The sequence below is a fragment of the Eleutherodactylus coqui genome, chromosome 13 (assembly GCF_035609145.1).
Source record: "Eleutherodactylus coqui strain aEleCoq1 chromosome 13, aEleCoq1.hap1, whole genome shotgun sequence".
NCBI classification, from domain to species: Eukaryota; Metazoa; Chordata; class Amphibia; order Anura; family Eleutherodactylidae; genus Eleutherodactylus; species Eleutherodactylus coqui.
In genome coordinates, this window is record NC_089849.1 from 71,459,577 (window position 1) to 71,481,845 (window position 22,269).

General features: G+C 48.6%; 2 protein-coding genes across 2 annotated transcripts; one reads left to right on the plus strand and one right to left on the minus strand.

Moving 5' to 3' along the window:
* Nucleotides 1-4,859: 4,859 nt before the first annotated feature.
* Nucleotides 4,860-9,986, minus strand: MRPL27 (mitochondrial ribosomal protein L27). Its single transcript, XM_066588135.1, is given in 5 exon segments — nucleotides 4,860-5,112; nucleotides 6,331-6,398; nucleotides 6,879-6,998; nucleotides 9,895-9,947; nucleotides 9,949-9,986. Coding segments are annotated over 5 exon segments (471 nt in total). The 5' UTR covers nucleotides 9,972-9,986; the 3' UTR covers nucleotides 4,860-4,905.
* On the plus strand, nucleotides 9,960-20,942 carry EME1 (essential meiotic structure-specific endonuclease 1). The gene is made up of 8 exons (XM_066588134.1): nucleotides 9,960-10,382; nucleotides 13,105-13,232; nucleotides 16,191-16,277; nucleotides 16,367-16,476; nucleotides 16,550-16,664; nucleotides 16,748-16,863; nucleotides 18,827-19,016; nucleotides 20,697-20,942. The coding sequence occupies exons 1-8, from the start codon at nucleotides 10,001-10,003 to the stop codon at nucleotides 20,865-20,867; spliced, it is 1,299 nt and encodes a 432-aa protein (XP_066444231.1). The 5' UTR covers nucleotides 9,960-10,000; the 3' UTR covers nucleotides 20,868-20,942.
* Nucleotides 20,943-22,269: the final 1,327 nt, after the last annotated feature.

Consider the following 22,269-nt stretch of genomic DNA (forward strand, 5'->3'; position numbering starts at 1 on the left):
TATGGGCAGTAGTTAAGGAGTTTAAAAGGTCAAATATTGACATACAAGAATGCTACCTTCTACTAGGTGGTGCCCTTGTAGCCTCTTTCTTTTGCATATCTGACATAGGGTATTGCATGCCTTGAGGTTCTCTCTCCCCTGGGCTGTGATGTGGGATTATAAAGCTGAAGAATAAGTGATGGTAGTAGGACTACTTACCCCTTTACAGCAGTTAGTGAAGCTCCTGTGCACAGTTGGTTAAGTTTTCTTTTACCTGGATAGTTTATAACCATCTGTATACTGCAGCTTGTACTGCTTCTGTCTATGTGTGTATATAAACCATAGAGCAGCGTACAGACACAGCTCTAGATAATAGTGGTTTGGGTAACTGCCTGCATTATAATCTGCTATTGTGGTCTGCTCAATGCATTTAACAAGAAGCAGCCATACTCTTTGAAAGGTCTTGGAGAACACGAAAAATCCCAGAAGATTGGAAAAGGGCAAATGTTGTCCCTATCTTAAAAAAAATAAAAAATAAAAATATGGACCCAGGAAACTACAGGCCTGTGAGCCTGACTTCTATACGGGGAAAGATCTTTGAACAAATTTATTAAACCGCATGTATCCAAGTACTTGAATGAGAATGTAGTAATTAACTGGAGCCAGCAGGGGTTTGTAACAAACAAGTCATGGCAGACAAATCTAATTTCCTTCTATTACAGAAACACTGACTGGGTTGATCAGGGAAATGCAGTAGATTTAGTATATCTTGACTTTAGTAAAGCCTTTTGACTAAGTATCTCATCAAACTGTGAACGACCACTTGTTAGTTAATATGTATGTGAGTGCTTTTGATGCTCTGCCCCTGGTGATGTCATCACAGGTCCTACAACATATATAAAACACAGCCTGACCAACAGAAGAACACCACAGTTAGGGCTCTTGAAAAGAGGACGACAAAAATGACAAAATGAGAATACAACTAAGCCGTTATCTCAGACACAACTCAGCAGTCCTGACAGAAGACGCCAACCTCCCGTCACCTCAGAGGTCCGGTAGGCTGAAGTACCTGCAGTGACAGCACTGCCGTGAGAGGAGACATTGTGTAGTTTGGTAAAAGAGATCTGGTGGGCTAAAGGACCAGCGGTGACATCACTGTTGTGAGAGGAGCCAAGGTGCAGTTTGGTAGAAAGCACTGTATACTGGATAAGCCACCATCAGCCACCAGGACTTGTGATGATGTCACCATTATGGGAGCATCTATGTGGGTGGAGTCAGGAATCACATGACCAGGGGCTCATCACTGTATCCAGGAGTCTGGTGATGTGTGGAATGTTTGGGGTCAGGATGGATGTAGTAGAGCGCTGTGTGTGTGATTATAATGGATTTACTATGCAGCACAACTGTGTGTAATGTATGGGAATCAAGATGAATGTAGTAGAGCTGAGTGTGTGATGTGTGGGGATCATAATGGATGTACCATAGCTGTGTGGCGCATTGTGCCACCAGAAACACAGGGTACTATAATTTCCCAATAATTACTAGTACCATACTTATTGAATAAATGACAAATTATGGGATTGACCAGGCAACTGTTAGGTAGACTCACAACTGGCTGAGTGGTCATAAATGACTACACATCCAATTGGAAGAATGTAGCAAGTGATGTATTAAGAGAAGCATGGGAGTCTAGATCATGTGAGGTCACTATCCCCCTCTACTATTCCTTAGTCAGACCTCATCTGGAATACTGTGTCCAGTTCTGGGCACTCCACTTTATAAAAGACAGACAAACTGGAGCAAGTTCAGAGAAGAGTTACCAAGATGGTGAGTGGTCTGCAAATCATGTCCTATGAGGAACAGTTAAAGGATCTGGGAATGTTTAGCTTGCAAAAAAGAAGGCTGAGAGGAGACTTAATAGTTGTCTACAAATATCTGAAGGGCTGTCACAGCGCAGAGGGATCAGCCCTATTCTCATCTGCAGAAGGAAAGACTAGAAGCAATGGGATGAAACTGAAAGGGAGGAGACACAAATTAGATATTAGAAAAAAACTTTCTGACAGTGAGGGTGATCAATGAGTGGAACAGGTTACCACAGGAGGTGGTGAGTTCTCCTTCAATGGAAGCGTTCAAACAAAGGCTGGACAAATATCTGCCTGGGATGATTTAGTAACAGCTGTGGCAGAAGTCCGCAGCATTCTATTCCATTGCTTTCAATGGGCCGATCCCATTGAAATCAATGCTTTCTGCCAAGCCCCGCAGAAAAATTATCAGGGAAGGGCTTGAAATATAAGCCCTTCCCCGATAATCTGCCAAAAGTGCTTAAAAAAATTTTGAAAAATTATTACTCACCTCTCCTGCGCTCAGCCGCGTCCTCCTGGCGGCTCCCCTGCACTGCTATTAAGCTCTTTCAGCAGTCGGGGATTTAAAAATCCCAGCCTCCTGAAAGGGCTGTGCAGATTGGCTGAGGGCTCAGCCAATAGCAGCTACTGCTTAGTTATTGGTGGAGCGCTCAGCCAATGACAGCTAGCCCTTAGCTATTCATTCATGAATAGCTAAGATATAGCTTTAACTTTAGTCTCGCATCGCAGTGGAGAAAAAAAAAAATCACCAGTGGGTGTCCACCCTAATAGTTTATACACATGGGTGATTTCCTATTGGACTGAGTATCCAAGATAGGACATGCTGTGATTTTCCTATTTTTTGGACAGTACTGCCCATTCATTCCTAAGGCTGGAAACAAAAAAAAATTCATTACATGTAAATGCGATTTGTATGGTGCCGCGCCACCGTACATCACTTCCCTCCTGTCCATACACCACCCAGCCCGCATACACTGATTCGCTAACATACAGACTAAATACCCCTCTAATACAAAGCTCACATATTCGCCTCCAGGACTTCACCAGAGCAGCACCCATCCTCTGGAACGCTCTACCCGGAGGCATCCAGACAATTCCTGATGCACGAAATTTCAGATGTGCCCTAAAAATTCACCTAAGCTAAGCGCTGGCTATAATTGGCTGAGCGTTCAGCCAATCAGCATAGCCCTTTCAGGAGGCGGGGATTTTTAAATCCCCGCCTGCTGAAAGTGCTGGAATGCAGTGCAGGGGAGCCAGCCGAAGGACGTGTCCGAGTGGCTGAGATGTGAGTAAATTTTTTTTTTCGTTTTTCTTATATTTCAAGCCCTTCCCTGAAAATCATGCTGCGGGGGTTGCCACAAACCACTGCTTTCAATGGGGCCGGCAGCAGCGCTGATTCTATTGAAAGCAATGGAATAGCATGGTGGACTGCTGTCACAGCTGCGGCAGAAGTCCGTGATATTCTTGCGCTGTGAGGCGAGTATTTTCCCTTGCTCTCGCAGTGCAAGAGAGAATAAAACGCCCTTACAGTAAAGAACCCCCGTCTATGTTGGTGATGAAAACTTGTATTGAGAGATCCCTGTATTGTCCCCTCATGTATTTATACATAGTTATTTGATCACCCCTTAGCCATCATTGTTCTAGAGTAAATAATCCCAATTTTGTTAGCCTCTCTGGGTATTCCAGTCCCTTCATTCCGTTTATTCACCCCTTCTTGGAAACCCCTCAAGCACTGTAACATCTTTCCTGAGCACCGCTGTCCAGAACTGTACACAGTATTCCATGTGTGGCCTGACACAAAAGCAGTTTAAATTTGTACTTGGCATGACCGACTTAGCGTCTGCGGCCGCAGTACAGCAAAAGCGGGCATGTGGTGTCGCCAGCCAGGGTCAGAGCTGGAATCCGCTGCAGGAACCAGTATGCGGAATCCGGCTCTGCCGTGTGCAGCCGGCCTTAAGGTTCTTTTACACATCATTGCTGAATAGTCGTCTCAGCAATAATCGCTTTCACACAGGAGTATCACTCAGTGAACGGAGGCGGAGTGCGCTGGAGATCATTTGGCTCGCCTCCACTCACATTCATCAGGCAGTTGTTCATAGATGGACGACTGCCTGTTTATACAGGCCAATCATTATTTAATTTTTATGTCTGCAGAAAAATTATACCGAACGAATATTGGTCAGATTCCCACAATCCAGCGAAAATCTGAACGATAATCGTTCCGTGTAAAAGGGCCCTATCTGTACTTTGTCTCACTTCTTTAGTAGAAAAGTCACAGACAGGGAGCAAATATACTCCCCAATTGGTAAGGGGGATGATAACATGTCCAAAACGTCCTTGTCTTGTATCCCCCCCCCCCCCGCCGCAGGGCTCTCCGGAGGCTGTATAGGGTGACAGATGACAGTAACGGGCTCTAATCTTTCTTGACTGATGGCACTTGCAACTTCCCTCCTTTAGGCTGCCTGTCCACAGCCAGGACGAAAAATCGGTAACGATATTCAGTCGTGGGCGAGGAGGAGGAGGGGAAGGGGGGGGGGGGGGGGGGAAGCATGGACAGGTCTCCGTGATGAGCCTATGTAATACATAGGCTCACCATGGAGATTCACAGAATGCAGTGATTTCAATTCCGCGTTCCGCGGGTGATTTATCGCAAGCGGATCATTGCCCGTGGCCAGGCAGCCTTACACACAAAACTTGGGTTGCAAAATCTTTCATGTTGCTCCATGACTTTAAACAACTGCTGCCCCCCCCCCCGAACATTGCACCTCTGATATTGGTAACATTTATAAGCCAAGACCTGAGTTCTACTTCCTATTTTACCCCAAGTGCTTCCAGTTATGGCATATTACACAGGTCCTTAGCAGTGAAATGGTTAAAGGAAATTCTACTGCCATCCTACTGGCACTGCAGACACACCAGTGGCATGGGCCCACGTCTCCGGACTACTATTACCCCAAAACAGGGCACTGACTAAACCGTCTGAATTACTTGCATATCGCGGATGAAAGAAAACATGACTTTGTAGTAAAGATTAATTTAGTAGGTTCTATACAACATCCAGCGATCACATCATCTCCACAAGCTTAAAGCTGTGTTGCTTCTGCTTAGGAATCACATTTATAAAGGTCTTGTACAGGACGGCACCGAAGGGCAGTTTACTGACAACATCGGTGGTTTCACGGCTACGAGGCGGCGGGATGTAGACTTCTTTAGTGTAACGCACGACTCCATCCTCCAGAGCAAACAACGTGTTGTTACGTCCGATCCCCACCTACAAGATGCAGAACAGGGTTATTCTCACCGCAATACTTTTAGATTTCCCATTATTTACTTTTTTCATCGACATGATCCACAACACCTTTCATTCACATTAGTCCGTGTCCGGGTTCTCAAGCCATGGTCTTACCCTACAGGGTCCAGGAGTGTCCGATGCTGTGTGACTAACAGGTGGAGCAGTGTACTAGTACAACCTCGGGAGTATCTGGCTAAAAAGCCATTTTACATAGCTCGACTCTCGGGCACCAACGATCCACTGACAAACAAGTGAACGTCGGCTGATCAGGACTTCTTAGCAAGCATAAAAATGGTCAATGAATATCTGTACGTTTTCCCATGTAAAACGTAGAGACGTACTGCCAGCTCTATGGGGAAGAACGATTATTGTAAGGATCGATCATCCCCATACTAGTGATTGTCAGTCCGTGTAAACGAGCGCCTATTGACATGATTTCTCAACTGGTGCTGGTTAGATCGGGCTGAGAATCTACAGAGTGCCAACGACTGGTATAACAGCCAGTCTACACAACACCCTTAGGTGGCATTCACACAGGCTGAGAAACTTAGGGTGCATTTACACTGCAAAGAGGATTGCTCAAAAGATGGCTTTTAAGCGATCATTTTGCATAAACTACTACATGGCACTAATGCCTATTAGTACGGAGTAGCAACCTGTGAGCCACAGGGAGCTGTAGTCAGGGAACAGACCTCCCGCTGTTCCCTGATTACTTTCGCTTTGATCTGCCAGCAGGGCTGACAGCTGAGAACAGCTGATACAATGTTATCAGCTGTAATCAGCTCTCTGTGGACAGACACAGTGTGCGATCCTGCTGATCAGCTGTTCTGTCCAACAATGGTTTTTGAGCAGAACTGAAAACCATCGTTCAGCAGATAACTGAAAGATGGGCACATTTAGACAACGATTATCACTCAAAAGATGGCTTTTGAGCAAATCTTGAGCGATAATCGTTGTGTCTAAATGGGCCTTTAGTATTTATGACAGCTATTCCTTTCTTTTTGCTATTCGCGGATAAGAAGAGGAAATACAACGTGTCCTGTCCAGGTAGATTGGACGGCACACGGACAAGTATCTGTGTGCTGTCCAATGCGAGTTGCACCTAAGATTCTGGGACACAACTCGCACTTGCCTACATAAGTAAGCCCTAATACTAAGTAGCTGTGCTCTATAGTTCATATACAGCTAGAGACTCACCTGAGATCCTGGATGCCAACGCATTAGTCTCTGAGTAGCAAGGATGTTTCCAGCATGGACAAAATCACCTGTAACAAGAGCGAGCTGTATAAAGCACTGGTATGGATTAAGGCACAGACCTGCTGCAGATTGTTCTGCAGCAGATCCACATGGGTACATACCCTCATACAGCTTATAGGGTGAGGCCCGAGTGCTGAATAGTTACCAAAAGGGTGCTTTCACACGGGCGGAATTATGATGCCAGGATACAGTAAGATTTAAGGTCGTGTGGAGAATTCTGCACTACTATGCGGATTTTGATGCAGAATTGAAAATGGCTGAAAGCTGCATGCAATTCCACATCAAAAATCCGCATGTAACCGTGTAGATTTTGGTCTGGATTTCCGCAACGGCAAATTCGGTTGCGCTACGGCAGGAAGCATGTGAAATCAGAACAGCGACTACAGTCAGCCGCCTCTTACCGAAATTAATAGTGTGTGAGAAATAAGTCTCTTATATCGGCCGGGTAATAACAAGGCTCGGCTGAGTACAGCAGGACACAAACTCACCATCTAATTTCTTGAAACCATATCTCTGGCCTGGACTCTTTCCTCCCAAGTTCTTGGAGTGGGTTCCAGATTTCTTTGCTGCCCCTCTTGCCAGAATCCATGTTACAGGGGCCGGAGAAACTGGAAGCAGATAAAGGCTTTATGGGTACAGGGTATAAAAGGCATCTTTACATGGGATCCCCAGCGGGCATATAACCGCTCAAAAAAGCAAATTCAAATGATAGTTGCTCCACGTAAACATGGCCACCGACCAGGTGAGGAACAGCAAGACGCTAATTGTCCCATTTCGGCTTACCAAAAATCAACATTGATTTATCAAACGTCGTCTGGTGTCAAGTTATAGTTGTTTGGATTTGAACAACTTGCAAACAAATTTGCATTGACATCCCCTCTACGAACTATACAAGGGGCGTTCACTAAAGATTCCCCCTGACCCCCTTCTACCTATTGCAGGATGCTTAAACGGCGCACGTATAATGAAGTCTCTATAGTTTACGCGCCAATTTGCAGCTTTGAACTGATAACGGTCTTTCTTTTCCAGGTGCTGAAGTGGTGCGAGGCCTGATAACGGACCCAGTGGGATACAGAGCAGGCATCAAGTTCCTTTACTTGATGACCCCAATGGAGCCGGTCGATGAGATGACGGAGGTTTATGGGGAGGATTCCCCTCATACGATGTAGTCAAGAACTGGCATCGCCAATTCAAATGTGGTCGGACTTCAGTGGAAACGGCTTCAATTCCAGGGCGACCCCACTCCGCTATTGATAAAACACACCATTCTGCAAGTGGAGGCCGCCATTTTGGAAAATCGCCACGCAACCATTCACGACCTAGCCCAAACTGTCAAGATTAGTGTGGGGTCCGTGGAGAATATCATCCAAGACCATCTCCATATGCATATGGTATCCGCTCGCTGGGTTCCCCGGCTGCTCACACCTTTCCAGAAGCAGAATCGAGGCTCTTTGGATGATCTGCTGTGGAAACCAGGAGGCCTTCTCCAACAGACTGATCACACCGGATGAATGCCGGGTCCATCATTGTGATCCTGAGACTAAAGTCCAGCCGATGCAATGGAAGCATCTGGACTCGCCGCCTCCAAAGAAGGCACATGTCCAACCCTCGGCGGGCAAGGTCATGCTTACAGTGTTTTGGGACGAGCACGGAGGCGTCTTGATGGATTTCCTAGCGATTACTGGGGCATACGATGCTTCACTGCTGCGGGAGGCCATCAAAACCAAGAGACGTGGCATGCTCAAAGGTGTCCGCCTTCTGCAAGACAATGCCCCAGTTCACAACTCACAGCCATGAAATTCTACCGCACCCCCCCCCCCCCCCTTATTCACCCAAAAGGCCCCATCGGTCTTCCACCTCTTTCCAGCAATTAAGTCATTTTTGTAGGGCGAGCGTATTCCAGATGATGAGACTCTGATTCCCGAAGTCACAACTTGGTTTTTGGAGCGAGCGGTCGACTTCTACAAGTGAGGTGCTTACAGCTGCATGAAGAGATGTAAGAAGTGTGTGCCCCCCGGTGGCAGCAATGTAGAGAAGGACTAATAACGGGGCCACGTTTTGTTGCTCTCAGTCCACAGGAAGTGAACGTTCCTCGTATTTCAGCAAACGGCTAATGAACAATTATCGCTGCGTGGAAGCAAACGAGCGACTGCTGTCCGTACGCTTCAGCGATTGTTTCTCCGTGTAACCATACATTTAGCCATATGAAGACAAAGAAAGTAAGGGCTGGGGCCGGGTGCAGGATCGGGGTCGGGTGCAGGGTCGGGTGCAGGATCGGGGCCGCACCAGGATAGGCTAATGATTAATAAATGGACCATCAGACCAATAAACGATCTGACCCACAGGGGTGAGGGTCCTGTGCACAAGCGCTTACAATCTGAGCGTCACACAAGGGGTACAGCCGTGCAGATACTGACAGACTGCATTGTGTTTAACGAGGTCCCCTGAATTAAGACCACCCTGCTGGTAGCGGGGGCTGAAGCATGGGGGGCTTTACACCCAACAAGTAGGATTCAAAAACAAACCTCAGTGAATAGTTGGATTACCCACATGACCACTGCAGCCAATAGGAGGCCGGACAGCGGGCATCAGCAGGGGCGTCGCGGAAACCTGCCATGGCTTTCACAACTACCCCTTTAATGGGGGCCAATATTTTGGACTGACAGACGTAGCGGAGTACCCTGTGCAGCTCCCTCAGACAGCCCCACGGGGCGAGTGGAGGGACAAACGTGACCGCCACTCCAGGCAAAGGCCGCCGGCCGTGGTGAGCATGGGCCCCGGTGGCCCCACCATATCGCCGCTCCTGTGGGTAGGGGTGAGGTTTTACACCCCGTACTGACGTGCGTTGTACACATATAGCGCACATCGCGTGTCACCGTATGGCGCAGGCTCAGGGACGGCGCAATGGGGCAAAATTGTTTGTTTTTTTTACATTTCTTTGTGGAAAAAGTTTTCCGAAAAATGATATGGATGTCCCGGAAGAAATAGCGCTACGTACAGCGCCTCTTCTGGTAAGATACCGGGCAGCTGAGCGGAACCCGAACGGACTCCATTCTAGTCAGCAGGGTCTGTCCGGTCCATCATGTCCGATTCATTCAGCCAGAGGGATCCCCCTTCCTCCTCTGTGACGGCAGCCTTATCACAGGGCGCCACGTGCGGCCATCCTCACACACTGGGAATAGATAGGCCTGTCCGGCCCCCACATGTCCTGGGGGGCCGCAGTATACAGGGTCATATTGGGGCAGATTTAGTAAACTGTCTGTAAAGCATTTCCTTAGCAACCAATCACAGTGCGGGTTTCACTCCTAAAGAGCAGAATAGAGAATAGAAGCCGCGCTGTGATTGGTTGCTATGGGCAACAAAGCGTTTTTTCCCCTAGTGTTAAGGTTATATAAGCAGGCATCTGATTGGCCGCTGAGCGCGACGAGTCGGACGGAGCGCGGTGCTGCACTGCTTCCGGTCCGGCTTGTAGGCCACGCATATGAGCTCCTAGGAGACACTTACCTAGCGGACGAGCCGCCGCGCACAGCGCCGACATGACAGCCGCCAGTATGTCCGTCACTTCCGCTTCCTCTCCCCATATCCGGCGGCAAGTTTAAAGGCGGCGGCCATGAGCTCGTCGTCCAGTGATGTGGAGGAGCTGCCCCCTGCACCCTTCCTGCTGCCGCCTGCACGGCAGGCACCTGTCATCGTGCTCAGCAGCGACAGTGAGGACGAGCAGAGCGCGGAGCTCCCGCTGCTGCAGCGCCTCCTCCTTCCGCCGCTAGGGGTCGCTGCACCGAAGAAGAGCACCGCCTCACGTGATCCTCCCTGCAGACCTGCTGCGCGGTATCCAGTCCAGTTGAAGCCTTCTTCCCGGAAACTTTCTGCCCCGCCTCCAAGAGCCGCGGCCCCTCCTCCGCGGGGCGCAGCGTCACGTGACCCTGATAAGATCTCCCTGCCCAGGAGGGGAAAGAAGAGGCCAGATGTTGTCACGGTCTACATAGATCCTGGTATACCTCGCCCCCTCTGTGCCTGCTGGGAGGTGTAGTGTATTCACCCCTGTGCTCTCTGTTGGGGGTCCATAAAATAGGAGCCTGCATTGTTGTAGCCTGCTGTCTTTAGACACTTCCCCGGGTATATACTGTGTATGGGCCTATAGATACCATGGGGAGGGAGGCCCCTCTATGAGCAGAGAGCTGCCCCAGCAGAAATGGCGCATCCGTTTAGTTGAAGTATGTGATGTGACCACAGCCCTACATATAGAGACGGGGGCCTGACATTCAGTAAGCGGTCAGTCGCCCTACTTACCTCCTGAATGACCGATCTGCTTTATGGCGGCTTCACGCGAACGTATGTGTGCGCTCTACGTAGAGGACAGAGCCGGCTGATCTCAATAGGCTTGTTCACACGTATCGCCCTGCAGACTGCTTGTGCAGAAGCCAAACGGAAACCATTAGTTTAGTCTCCTCCAAATATGGAACAGAGAAACCGAGCTCCCTGCTGGCGGGTAGTGCAGGCGTCAACGAGGCCACAGGCTGTTGTATGGTTAAGTAGGTCTGCTCTTCGGGGGACTGGGAAAGCTCGGTGACAGCCCCCTAAGTGCGGCCGCCTCGCCAGTGGATATAGTGAGAGTGCGGCCGCCTCGCCAGTGGATATAGTGAGAGTGCGGCCGCCTCGCCGGTGGATATAGTGAGAGGGCGTCCGCCTCGCCGGTGGATATAGTGAGAGTGCGTCCGCCTCGCCGGTGGATATAGTGAGAGTGCGTCCGCCTCGCCGGTGGATGTAGTGAGAGTGCGTCCGCCTCGCCGGTGGATGTAGTGAGAGTGCGTCCGCCTCGCCGGTGGATGTAGTGAGAGTGCGTCCGCCTCGCCGGTGGGTGTAGTGAGAGTGCGTCCGCCTCGCCGGTGGGTGTAGTGAGAGTGCGTCCGCCTCGCCGGTGGGTGTAGTGAGAGTGCGTCCGCCTCGCCGGTGGGTGTAGTGAGAGCGCGTCCGCCTCGCCGGTGGGTGTAGTGAGAGCGCGTCCGCCTCGCCGGTGGGTGTAGTGAGAGCGCGTCCGCCTCGCCGGTGGGTGTAGTGAGAGCGCGTCCGCCTCGCCGGTGGGTGTAGTGAGGGCGCGTCCGCCTCGCCGGTGGGTGTAGTGAGGGCGCGTCCGCCTCGCCGGTGGGTGTAGTGAGGGCGCGTCCGCCTCGCCGGTGGGTGTAGTGAGGGCGCGTCCGCCTCGCCGGTGGGTGTAGTGAGCGCGCGGCCGCCTCGCCGGTGGGTGTAGTGAGCGCGCGGCCGCCTCGCCGGTGGGTGTAGTGAGCGCGCGGCCGCCTCGCCGGTGGGTGTAGTGAGCGCGCGGCCGCCTCGCCGGTGGGTGTAGTGAGGGCGCGGCCGCCTCGCCGGTGGGTGTAGTGAGGGCGCGGCCGCCTCGCCGGTGGGTGTAGTGAGGGCGCGGCCGCCTCGCCGGTGGGTGTAGTGAGGGCGCGGCCGCCTCGCCGGTGGGTGTAGTGAGAGTGCGTGGTGAATACGTGGACTCCACCACTCCCCTGATCACTCGCCATATCCCACCCATACGTTTTAAAACTCTAGAGTACAGCGAGGCGGCCGCCAACAGAAGGACATTGGTTTCATAAATCTGCTTTTTTACTCCCTCTCGACACTTCATACGACTTGTTTGACAAAGGGGTGTTCCTTTCTGGAAAAGGGTGTGTGGCCCAAGTGCAACATTGTGTACCAAAAATTCTGTAATTTTGGCGCAATTTTTAACATAAACTAAGGGTCCTCTAACACTGTAGGACTGTCAGCAGCCTCATCCCCTGTACTCCCACAAGAGTGAGGATCGCTCATTGAACGGAGGCGGACTGGGCCAGGCATCCCTGTGCTCGCCACCTCCAGTCACCGGCTCACACGGGCCTGTAGCTTGATCTTTATTTTGAATCATCGTTCGCCTTTCAGACGTTGCCATCATTTACACTGAATGTTATCGTTTCGTGTAAAAGCGCCTTTCCAATCCTCTGTCTGACGTCTTCCTACATTCTGATTGAAGCTTGTACAGCTCCAATGTTAGAAGACGTCCGTCAGGGTATTCTTACCGTCTATTATCAGCCACTCCGCTGTTGGAGCCTCTCTGGTGCGCACACTGGCTTTAGCCAGCAGATGGCACCGTTGTATAACAGCAGAAAGAGAAAGCCTTTTAGGAAACCCTGAATCCAAAGTTGGATTAGAAAGGGTTAAAATTATTTATACGCAAGAAATCAATGGGTTCTATTCACTGCATCGTACATGCGTAATATGCTGCACAAATACGCCTGTGTGGAGCCCTTACCCTTCTGTACGTCTGTGGCAGCTGCCCGAGTGGGAGTGCCTCTCTCTGGTGTGGGAGCGGGCAAGAAGGCGTGACTATGCATCTTGGCTGGAGCTTGCCTGTGGCGCTTGCTCTTCCTTTAGTGCTAATGGCCAGCAGCTAATTAATCCATAATGTGGCTGATTCTGGCTCATGGTCATGAATTTGGTGCAGATTTTGACACAAATCTGTAGCAGAATTTTCCACTTAAATGCGCCAAATAGTGAGGATCCTCACCAAACTCCACAGCGGAAAGTGTGCAGATGCCCATCCTAACCCACCCTTAGAGCGATCTACAACTTGCCGGTTTTGCCCAGGGCTCTGCCCGGTTACTAGAGTTCTGCTTTATAGATGACTTGTGAATATTTGTACATCGTCTTATATAAACCTCACCCCTATCTTCCCAGTTCTCCTCCAGGACGGACCTGGTGGACAAGTGCTCAGTGCCCTGCAGGCTCAAGAAACTCCATGCATCATCCAGCCACAGCCGGTGCCGAGGAGCATCACCTGGAGCCGAGCCACGGAGGACATGGATGTGAGTTGTGTTAAACGGGTGGTCCAGGACTACAAATTGCGGCATGTTCTATTTTGCTGCGTGCTCTCGCATCGGAGCATCCATTCTTTTCAATGGGGTCGGCAGCAGCAGCGTTGGTACCATTGAAAGTAATGGGAGAAATTCTGCGATCTTCTGCCGTGCCTGAGGATCCCTGCACCCCCGAAGTGATGCGAGGCTGTTTGCCCATGGAATAGCCTTGCATCCCTGGGAATTTTACATGCATGGCGAGCGTAATATTGGGGCAGAATTCACCCGCGATATCGCACTCACCCCTGTGAAGTCAGCCTAATTAGGACACAAAGTGTGACTTTGGGCTTTGCCGCTGCCCGCACCCTTCCCTTTCTGGTCTAGGGATGCACGGATTACAGCCGTTTGTTGAATTCTTAGAAAACTCCTTTAATATAGTAATCGTTGTCACAGTTTAAAGGGAATGTGTCATCAGAAAATCACTCCGGGCTTTCTCACACAAGCGTTTTCCATGGGCGTATCGATGCATAGCGTACTGCTGCGTGCCAACAAAAATATCTTTGCGTATGTATGCATGTAATATGCGCCAAGATAGTGCATGCTGAATTCTTTTTTGCGCGGTGTGGGAGAGGCACTGTTGAAAGTTGTGTAAAGTTACTTAATGCACTTAATGTAAAAACCACTCGCGTGAGACAGCCTTTAATAATAATAATCTTTATTTGTATAGCGCCAACTTATTCCGCAGCGCCTTTAGGCTGGATTCACACACGGCAGATTCCCGACGTAAATGTAGCGGTTTGGCCGCAGCGAAAAACCGCGACATTTCCACCGGAAGAACCGTTTGAAGTGGCCCGGCTGCTCGCTCTTTCGCTGCGGCCGGCGCTCCCATAGAGGAGAGCGCGGCCGCAGCGGAAATAAAAAAAAAAATAGACATGCTGCGTTCGGCAAATCCGTGGCTGCGGTCGGCAAAGCTGCGCCGCAGCGGCGGTTTTTGGCGGATTGGCCGTCCCGTGTGGACGAGATTTCTGAGAAATCTCGTCCACTTGGCTGGCTAATCCTGAGATTAGTGGCCGCATGCGGATTTGCCGCGGCGAAATTCTGCACTGAATTTCTGAGGCAAATCCGGTGCGTGTGAACCCAGCCTTATTGTGTATATAAAGATGTTATGTTAAACATATTTTTAGAGATTTTTTTTTTTGACCCTGGGATCTACATTTTAAAGCATTCCAAAATCCTGCATGTTTCACACTGACCACTAAGCCTAATAGTAGACTGACCCTTCCATTCTGTAAAGACACTTTTCAGCAATCCTTATTGAAAGGTGACACCTATATATAGTTAACATAGGAACAACAATTAAAAATAGGTGATGGTCACAGCTCACCTCCAACCCCTCCCTGCACAATGACTTCTGCCCAGGTTACAGAACATGCCTAGAACAGTCTCCCATAGAAGTGAATGGGTCATCTCTGTCCATTGTGTGAATGAATGGCCTATGAGGCTGTTGTAAAGAGTGTATCTGCAGTTCAGGCAAGATGGCCGCCCCCATAGTCATGTACAGACAGTCAGAAAATAAAAAACAGATTTGGAAAAAAGTTTCACTGTCTGGTTTTAGAAGTGTTAAAAGCTGCGGTGGAGGATCACTACTTTCCTGAAGTAATGTATCGAGGTTTTAACACAAATGCCTCACATCCGTGGGGAAATCACACGTTGGCGAGCGCGATATTGGGCTCAATATTGCACTCGCCTGTGTGAAATTAGCCAAAAACAGCAATACTTGCCTCCTGTGTCCCCTGGGTAAGCAGCACAATGGCTTCCGTGACTTTCACAGTCCGTGTTTACGGTGGAAGTCACGTGACCACTGCAGCCAGTCAGAAGCTGCAGCATCACCATCCCAAGCTCCTGGCATCATGGCGCTGATGTCAGGAGAAGGATAGTGACGCTGCAACCTCTGATTAGCTGCAGTGGTCACCTAACTTGCACTGCAAATTCAGACTGGGGGAGCTGTTGGGCTGCTTATGGGGGAAAGAAAAGAGGTGAGCATTGCTTGTTTTGTTTCAGGTCATGGCCAGCTGTTTCTAAAATGTTTTAAAAGTGGGACGACCCCTTTTAATTATTAAAAAAAATATATATATTCAGTCATATGTTCCATTTATTAAAAAAAAGCATTGCATGGATAGTTAGAGGGTCCCACTTGTTGGGTGAGCAGTGGCCCCATGCGTTTCCCGAAAATAAGACACTGTCTTATATTATTTTTTGCCCCAAAAGCAGAACAGTGTCTTATTTTCAGGGGTGTCTTATACTTACCTAGCCGACGGCATCCCGATACCTTGCGCTTGTCTTCCGCGCTGACAGCATTCTCTTCCTCGTAATGGGGCTTTAAATACCCTGCTTCCAGCAAGCAAATGCTGTGATTGGATCACAAGCGCCACTGACTCAGCCAACCAGAGCCAGCGATGAACGAATCACACCCATTCAGTGATGTCATTCACTGATTGGCTGTGAATGATCGAGCGCCGGCACTGATTGGCTGAGTCAATCACAGCACTTGCTTGCTGGAGGCAGGGTATTAAAAGCCCCATCACCAGAAAGAGAATGCTGTCAGCGCCGGAGACTAGTAGGTGAGTATTGCAGGGTTTTGTTTTTTTAAGTCTAGTGTAGCTAGGGCTTATTTTTGGGAGAGGGCTAATATTTCATGCCCTCCACCTGGAAAATCTGGGTAGGGCTTATTATTGGGGTAGGTCTTCCTTTTGGGAACCACAGTAGGTGAAGTGACTATCAGCCACAGACTGAATAGGCAGGCGGCCGTGTATGTCCACAGCTGTCTCCATACAGGCTATGGAAGGAGCTGAGAAGCACTTTGATGATTTGTCACTGCCTATTGGAAACTCTGCATGAGGTTCTCCTTTGTCAAATGTAGTAAGATGGACGGACCTGCGTGTGTGACTAACCTAAAACCTTCTCGCCCAGGGAGACACTGTTTGCCAAGAAGAAGCAGAAATGATCGTCCTTGTCCCTGGAGAAGACTTTGTTGCCATGGTTCACAACAGTAAAACAGTGAGGACTCTTCTCTCTTCCATTTCAACTTTCAGATAAGAAGACTTGTCCATCCCGTTATTCCACGGACTCTTTTTCTTGTATTACAGGATAACGGTCCTAACAATGTTACTTTAAGCAGCTTCGTGGCACATATTATGGCCAACAAGCCATGTGCCATCCCGACACTGGTGGTAATGGAGGTAGAGAAATACTTCAAGTAGGTCTTGGGAAGGAAGGTTATAAATGTAGAAGACCTAGATCGTCATCTCACCATTCTCTTAATTTGACAGGACCCAGAAGACAAAGAGCAGGAAGAAGCTGCAGGAGGCCGTGCGAGGAGACAGAAGGCATAAAAGGAAAGACCAGGAAGAGCCTCCACAACTAAGCAGAGTAGATGTGGAAGAGGTAGGGTGCTTCCTGGCCACAAGCCTGGGAATGTCCTTCTCTGGTCATGTATGACCATGTTTGTCATCTCCTCTTTCTTTCAGGCCCTGTTGGTTTTACAGCTGCACACAGATGTCCATGTTTGGTTCCTGGAAACCTCGAAGGAGTTTTCTGACTTTGTCTCCATGTTCAGCAAAGCAATGGCGGAGGCTCCAATGAAGTAAAGACACAACTCTGAGATACTTCACAATGGGTTTATTCATCTCAAGGAAGAAAATGGTTGATGAAATCATAAGTACCCGAGGTTACTGATCCTCCAGATTTAGTAACATTAGTGAGGGTCTATCCAGCACTTTTATTATTGAAGACCGTATAAAGGTTTTTTCAACTGAATAGTTGCGGGCAGGTTATTACTATAGTATGCGAAGTGGAGATTTTGCATGGCAGTTAGCTTGGGTTGAAGCGCATCAGTTTGATATGAATTGTTTAATGCACCCTAGGGGCAACATGCCCATCTGCGCAGTCTCTAGCCAACAGGACATGTCTGATTTTTGTCCTGCTACTCCTAAAGTAACTGCACTTTCATAAAACATTTGATATATCCTACAGACATGTCTCAGCACCCCAACCCCGCTGATTGCTGAAATGAAAGGATAAAGTGTTTACCCCAGTGTTGTGCCCTTCGGCTGTGATCATTAGTCTTCGACTGTTCTCAGCTGCTGAAGACGGGCTCATAAAAGCCTATAGACGTCTTTTATAGACATCAGGTAAAGAGTAACGAACATGGCCAAAGGAGTGCAGCGCTCAGCACCCAGACCCCCATTGATCAAAATTTTTGACATGTCTCTGACTTTGTCAAAAGTTTTACTAAAGTGCAGTTAAACTTTAAGAAACAATGGCTCTTTTGATAGATATAGTCTACTGCTGTGTGGTTGACACCTTAGGGCTGTATCATTGCTCCTTTAAAGGGGCTGTCCCGAGGCAGCAAGTGGGTCTATACACTTCTGCATGGCCATAATAATGCACTTTGTAATGTACATTGTGCATTAATTATGAGCCATACAGAAGTTATAAAAAGTTTTATACTTACCTGCTCCGTTGCTAGCGTCCTCGTCTCCATGGTGCCGACTAATTTTCGCCCTCCGATGGCCAAATTAGCCGCGCTTGCGCAGTCCGGGTCTTCTTCTTTTCTGAATGGGGCTCCGTGTAGCTCCGCCCCGTCACGTGCCGATTCCAGCCAATCAGGAGGCTGGAATCGGCAATGGACCGCACAGAAGCCCTGCGGTCCATGAAGACAGAGGATCCCGGTGGCCATCTTCAGCAGGTGAGTATGAAGACGCCGGACCGCCGGGATTCAGGTAAGCGCTGTGCGGGTGGTTTTTTTAACCCCTGCATCGGGGTTGTCTCGCGCCGAACGGGGGGGGGGGGTTTAAAAAAAAAAAAAAAACATTTCGGCGCGGGACAACCCCTTTAAGCCAGGGGTCCCCAACTCCAGTCCTCAGGGACCACCAACAGGTCATGTTTTCAGAATATCCTATAATAAGAACACCTGTGGCAATGTCTGAGGCATCCACAATAATTACATCACCGGTGCAACACTGAGGAAACCTGAAAACATGACCTGTTGGCGGTCCCCGAGGACTGGAGTTGGGGAACACTGCTTTAAGCAACTTAATAGAGCAATCCAGGCAAAACTGTTTCTTTGCAATGCCTAGTATCTAACCATAAGTTCTAACCGCTAGATGAAGTATTTAAAGAAGTATTCCGAGACATTAATGGCATATCCACAAGATATACCATAAATGTGTGATGGGCTTAGTAGTCCACTAGCTGGAGATGTGGCAGCGCATGCTTGTCGTTCTCTCCATTGCAGTTGTGAATGCTCAGCTGTTTCTGTGACTTCCGTAAACTATGATGGGAATAGCCACATGTATGTGAAACCACCTCACCTCCCTTTCTGGAGTGCTAAGCAGTGGACTCCCCTACTTGGAGTTCAAGAAGTGGAATAAAATTAGTGCTCCTTTAAGTTTAATTACGGTCCTTAGGGGTGGTTCAGTATGTGACGACGTGCCCTCCATGCAGCTCGATGCAAGAATGTAATGTACAAGGGGCATTGTGGTATGCCAACTGCACATATGGCATGGTGGAGATTTCACTCTTACTGTACTGGCTTTTATTTTCAGGAGGCAGCGGGATAATTCATCCTTTTCTTTCTACCTCGATGGTGAGTGGGCAGCAGGGTTTAAAGTGGAACGCTGTGGAAAGGGCCTACTGGAAGTATGGAAGAGGCAGATACAGCAATTCAATAGAGTCAGTGTCGAAGTGGCGAGTGCTATTGTGGCAGTCTATCCCTCTCCTCAATTACTGGTTAAGGTAAGTGGACCTTTGAGTTGAACATAATGGGTGGAAGTATTAAGAATGGCGTTTCCCACTCCACTCTTAATTCATACTTTTTTGTCTATAGGATAGATGATAAATGTATAATCGTCGCTGGTCCAATTGCGTGTAGGGTCAAGTTTCCCTCAGTGAATAGAATGGCAGCGCACATGCCATGACCACCACTTCATTCCCTGCTAAGGGCGCATTTAGACACAACGATAATCGCTCAAAAGACTTTTGAGCGATCATCGTTGTGTCATTTATAGCGCAAGATGATCGCTCAAGATGAGCGATCACCTTGCGCTGCCAGCGGAGGATGCAGAAGACAAGTGGGGTGTCCCTGCTTGTCTTCTGCATACAGCTGTTCCCCCCCCCCCCCCCCCCACTCCCCCCCCCCCCCACTCCCACTCCCACTCCCACTCCAGCACCCGCTTGTTTTCTGCACAGAGAGCCTGGCTGTTATACAGCCGAGCGCTCTGTGACAGGTATGGAGAACACAGCTGGACCGCTCTGTTCTTCATACCGAGCCTGTTATCAGGGGCGGGATACAGATGAAGCAATAGTATCGGCTGTATCCCGCTGTGAATCCCTGATAAGGCTCATCGTTGTTTTTCAGCAGGCTTAACGAAATCTGCACAATGGGCACACATTTACACACAACGATTATCGCTCAAAAGACGGCTTTTGAGTCAATTTTGAGCGATAATCATTGAGTCTAAATGGGTCTTAAGAATGGTTGAGATAGCCATACAGTGAATGAAGCAGTGGAGGACCATTGCTTCAGTCAATACGGGGATGTCTCATACTCCCTGGGGGACCCAATGATCAAACATTTATCCTGTGGATAGGTGACAAATGTTTTAGGTGGATAATCCCTTTAGAGATGCATGCCTCTCAATAAGCTTAGTGTATCTTGGACTGCCCGTGCACTATAAACTGTAAGGTAATTTACACCTGCTATGAGCACCTGTAGATTTGCACTGCAATTTGCAACAATTTCCAATATAAGGCATATAATGCTCCCCACCATTCCGCTCAAGATGCCCTCTTTACTTGCTACTTTTCAAAAATGGCGTGATGTACATCATAGCGCAATTTGTCTACACCATAAAAGTGGGGAAAAATTTATTAAGCCCGACATTTCTGATGGCAGGTTTAGTAGGATTACCCTCAATGCACCGTGTGCTTAATACATGAACGCATCCTGGCAGGTCCATGCGCCTTCTCAGATATGTATTCCTGGTCTTGACTAAACGTACATCTCTGCAATAATTTACACAAGTTGCTAGCATAAATAACACATAAATATGTTGCTATGGAGTGGCCACACCCCTCCAAAACAAGCCACACCCACTCCCCATTGAAAGTGGCAAGGCCGATGCAGAAGGCTGAAAAATTGCAAAGTTTGCAAACTGCTCTCGTGACGAAATTTGCAACTTTTCTACAGCAGTTTTCTGGCATACCTCTCCGTAAATGTCCCCCGTGGGGTAACGCCTTCAATAAATTTCCCACATAGGATTTCTATAATGCTGTATTTTCCACCTCAAATTGTGAAATGCTGGGTGAGAGACAGATCGTATTGTGTACAACATGTCGTCATATCTGTCTAGCAATGCATTCTCACGGCTTTCAAGACCCCTTTCTGGGTGTCATTAATAACTGACTCTTCCTCAGGCTTATCATCGCTGTCAGACCGTTGCGGAGCGGCACAATCTTTTAAGTGATATCCTCGTGCGTCGTGGTGAAGGCATTATCGCTACCACTAGACGGGTGGGCCCTGAACTGTCCAAGCGCATCTACCTGCAGCTTATGTCTTCAGAACCAGAGTTATCACTGGATTTATGATGGAAGAGGAGACTATTGCTGCTGAGACGTAGCTTTCATTTGGTTTGTATTTAGAGATGAGCGAACGTACTTGGATAAGCACTACTCGTCCGAGTAATGTGCTTTATCCGAGTACCTCCCCGCTCGTCCTGAAAGATTCGGGACGCGCTGCGGAGCGGGGAGCTGCAGGGGAGAGCGGGGAGGAACGGAGGGGAGATCCTTCTCTCCCGCCCGCTCTGCGACTCACCTGTCAGCAGCGGAGCGCCCCGAATCTTTCAGGACGAGCGGCGAGATACTCGGATAAAGCACATTACTCGGACGAGTAGTGCTTATCCAAGTACGTTCGCTCATCTCGATTTGTATTGTCGTCTAGTTGCTGTAGGATATATGACAATGTCAGAATCCATTGATCATGAAGTTTTGGATGGACTGGCCAATCCGTGCACTAGTCTGGGATCCACATTCTCTTAGTTCTGATTGTCACTTTAATATTAGACTGTTAGGACTGTAACTACCCTTTATGAATAGAAGATCAATATAAAATCTTGGATAATGGGGATACCCCCCCTAGAAATAATCTGTTTGTGTGTGTTCTAGTGACATATCTACCATTCCGCCATGTTGAAATTCCAGGCAGAGGGCGATCGGTCACATCTGTGGAGCCGCACAACACTGCAGACCGCTAGGGCCCTTTTACTGGAGGCAATAAATCGTTCAGATTCATGCATCCAGTCGGAGGCTGAACAATTATCATTTAGTGTAAAAGTACATTCCGAATGAACGAGAATTTGTTTGCTTCTCATTTATCATTCAGTTTCTGTCTACAGAAAACTGACCAACAGCTCGGCCCACAAACAGGTTCTCGCTCAGCTATGAACGAGCGCCTGCTTGCTGTGAATGGAGGTGGGCTGGCTGTAATGATCTGTTCTGCCTCCATTCATTGGCGATAATCGTTCCTGTGCCTTTACCAGGAAGGAGCAACACTGGGACGACCTGTCAGGCATCGTGTGAAAGGGCCCTTACCCCGTGTCATTGTCTCTCTGTTAATAACTGCAGGGCACGTGCTGCATTATCATCTAGAGCGGTAAAGATTAGAGGTGAGCAAGCATCGCTCTTCTCGAGTAACTGCCTTAACCGAGCATGCTCGCTCATCTCTAGTGAAGATTATATGAAACCCCTATATATTATTTGTTTACTGTACATGACTTTTTTCTAAATATATATGTATTTTCACATGTTTGACTTGTATTTATCAAAATTATTAGGAGGTCTTCCTCCTGAAATAATACGGCTGTAAATACCTGTAGAGGTAGTTATATATTCTGAATGAAGTATACACTTGGTATATAGGGTGCTCTGGTACGTCCACGATCCTGGTGTGCAGATAAGAATTTGATAACTATATTGAACAGAATGGGGCCTA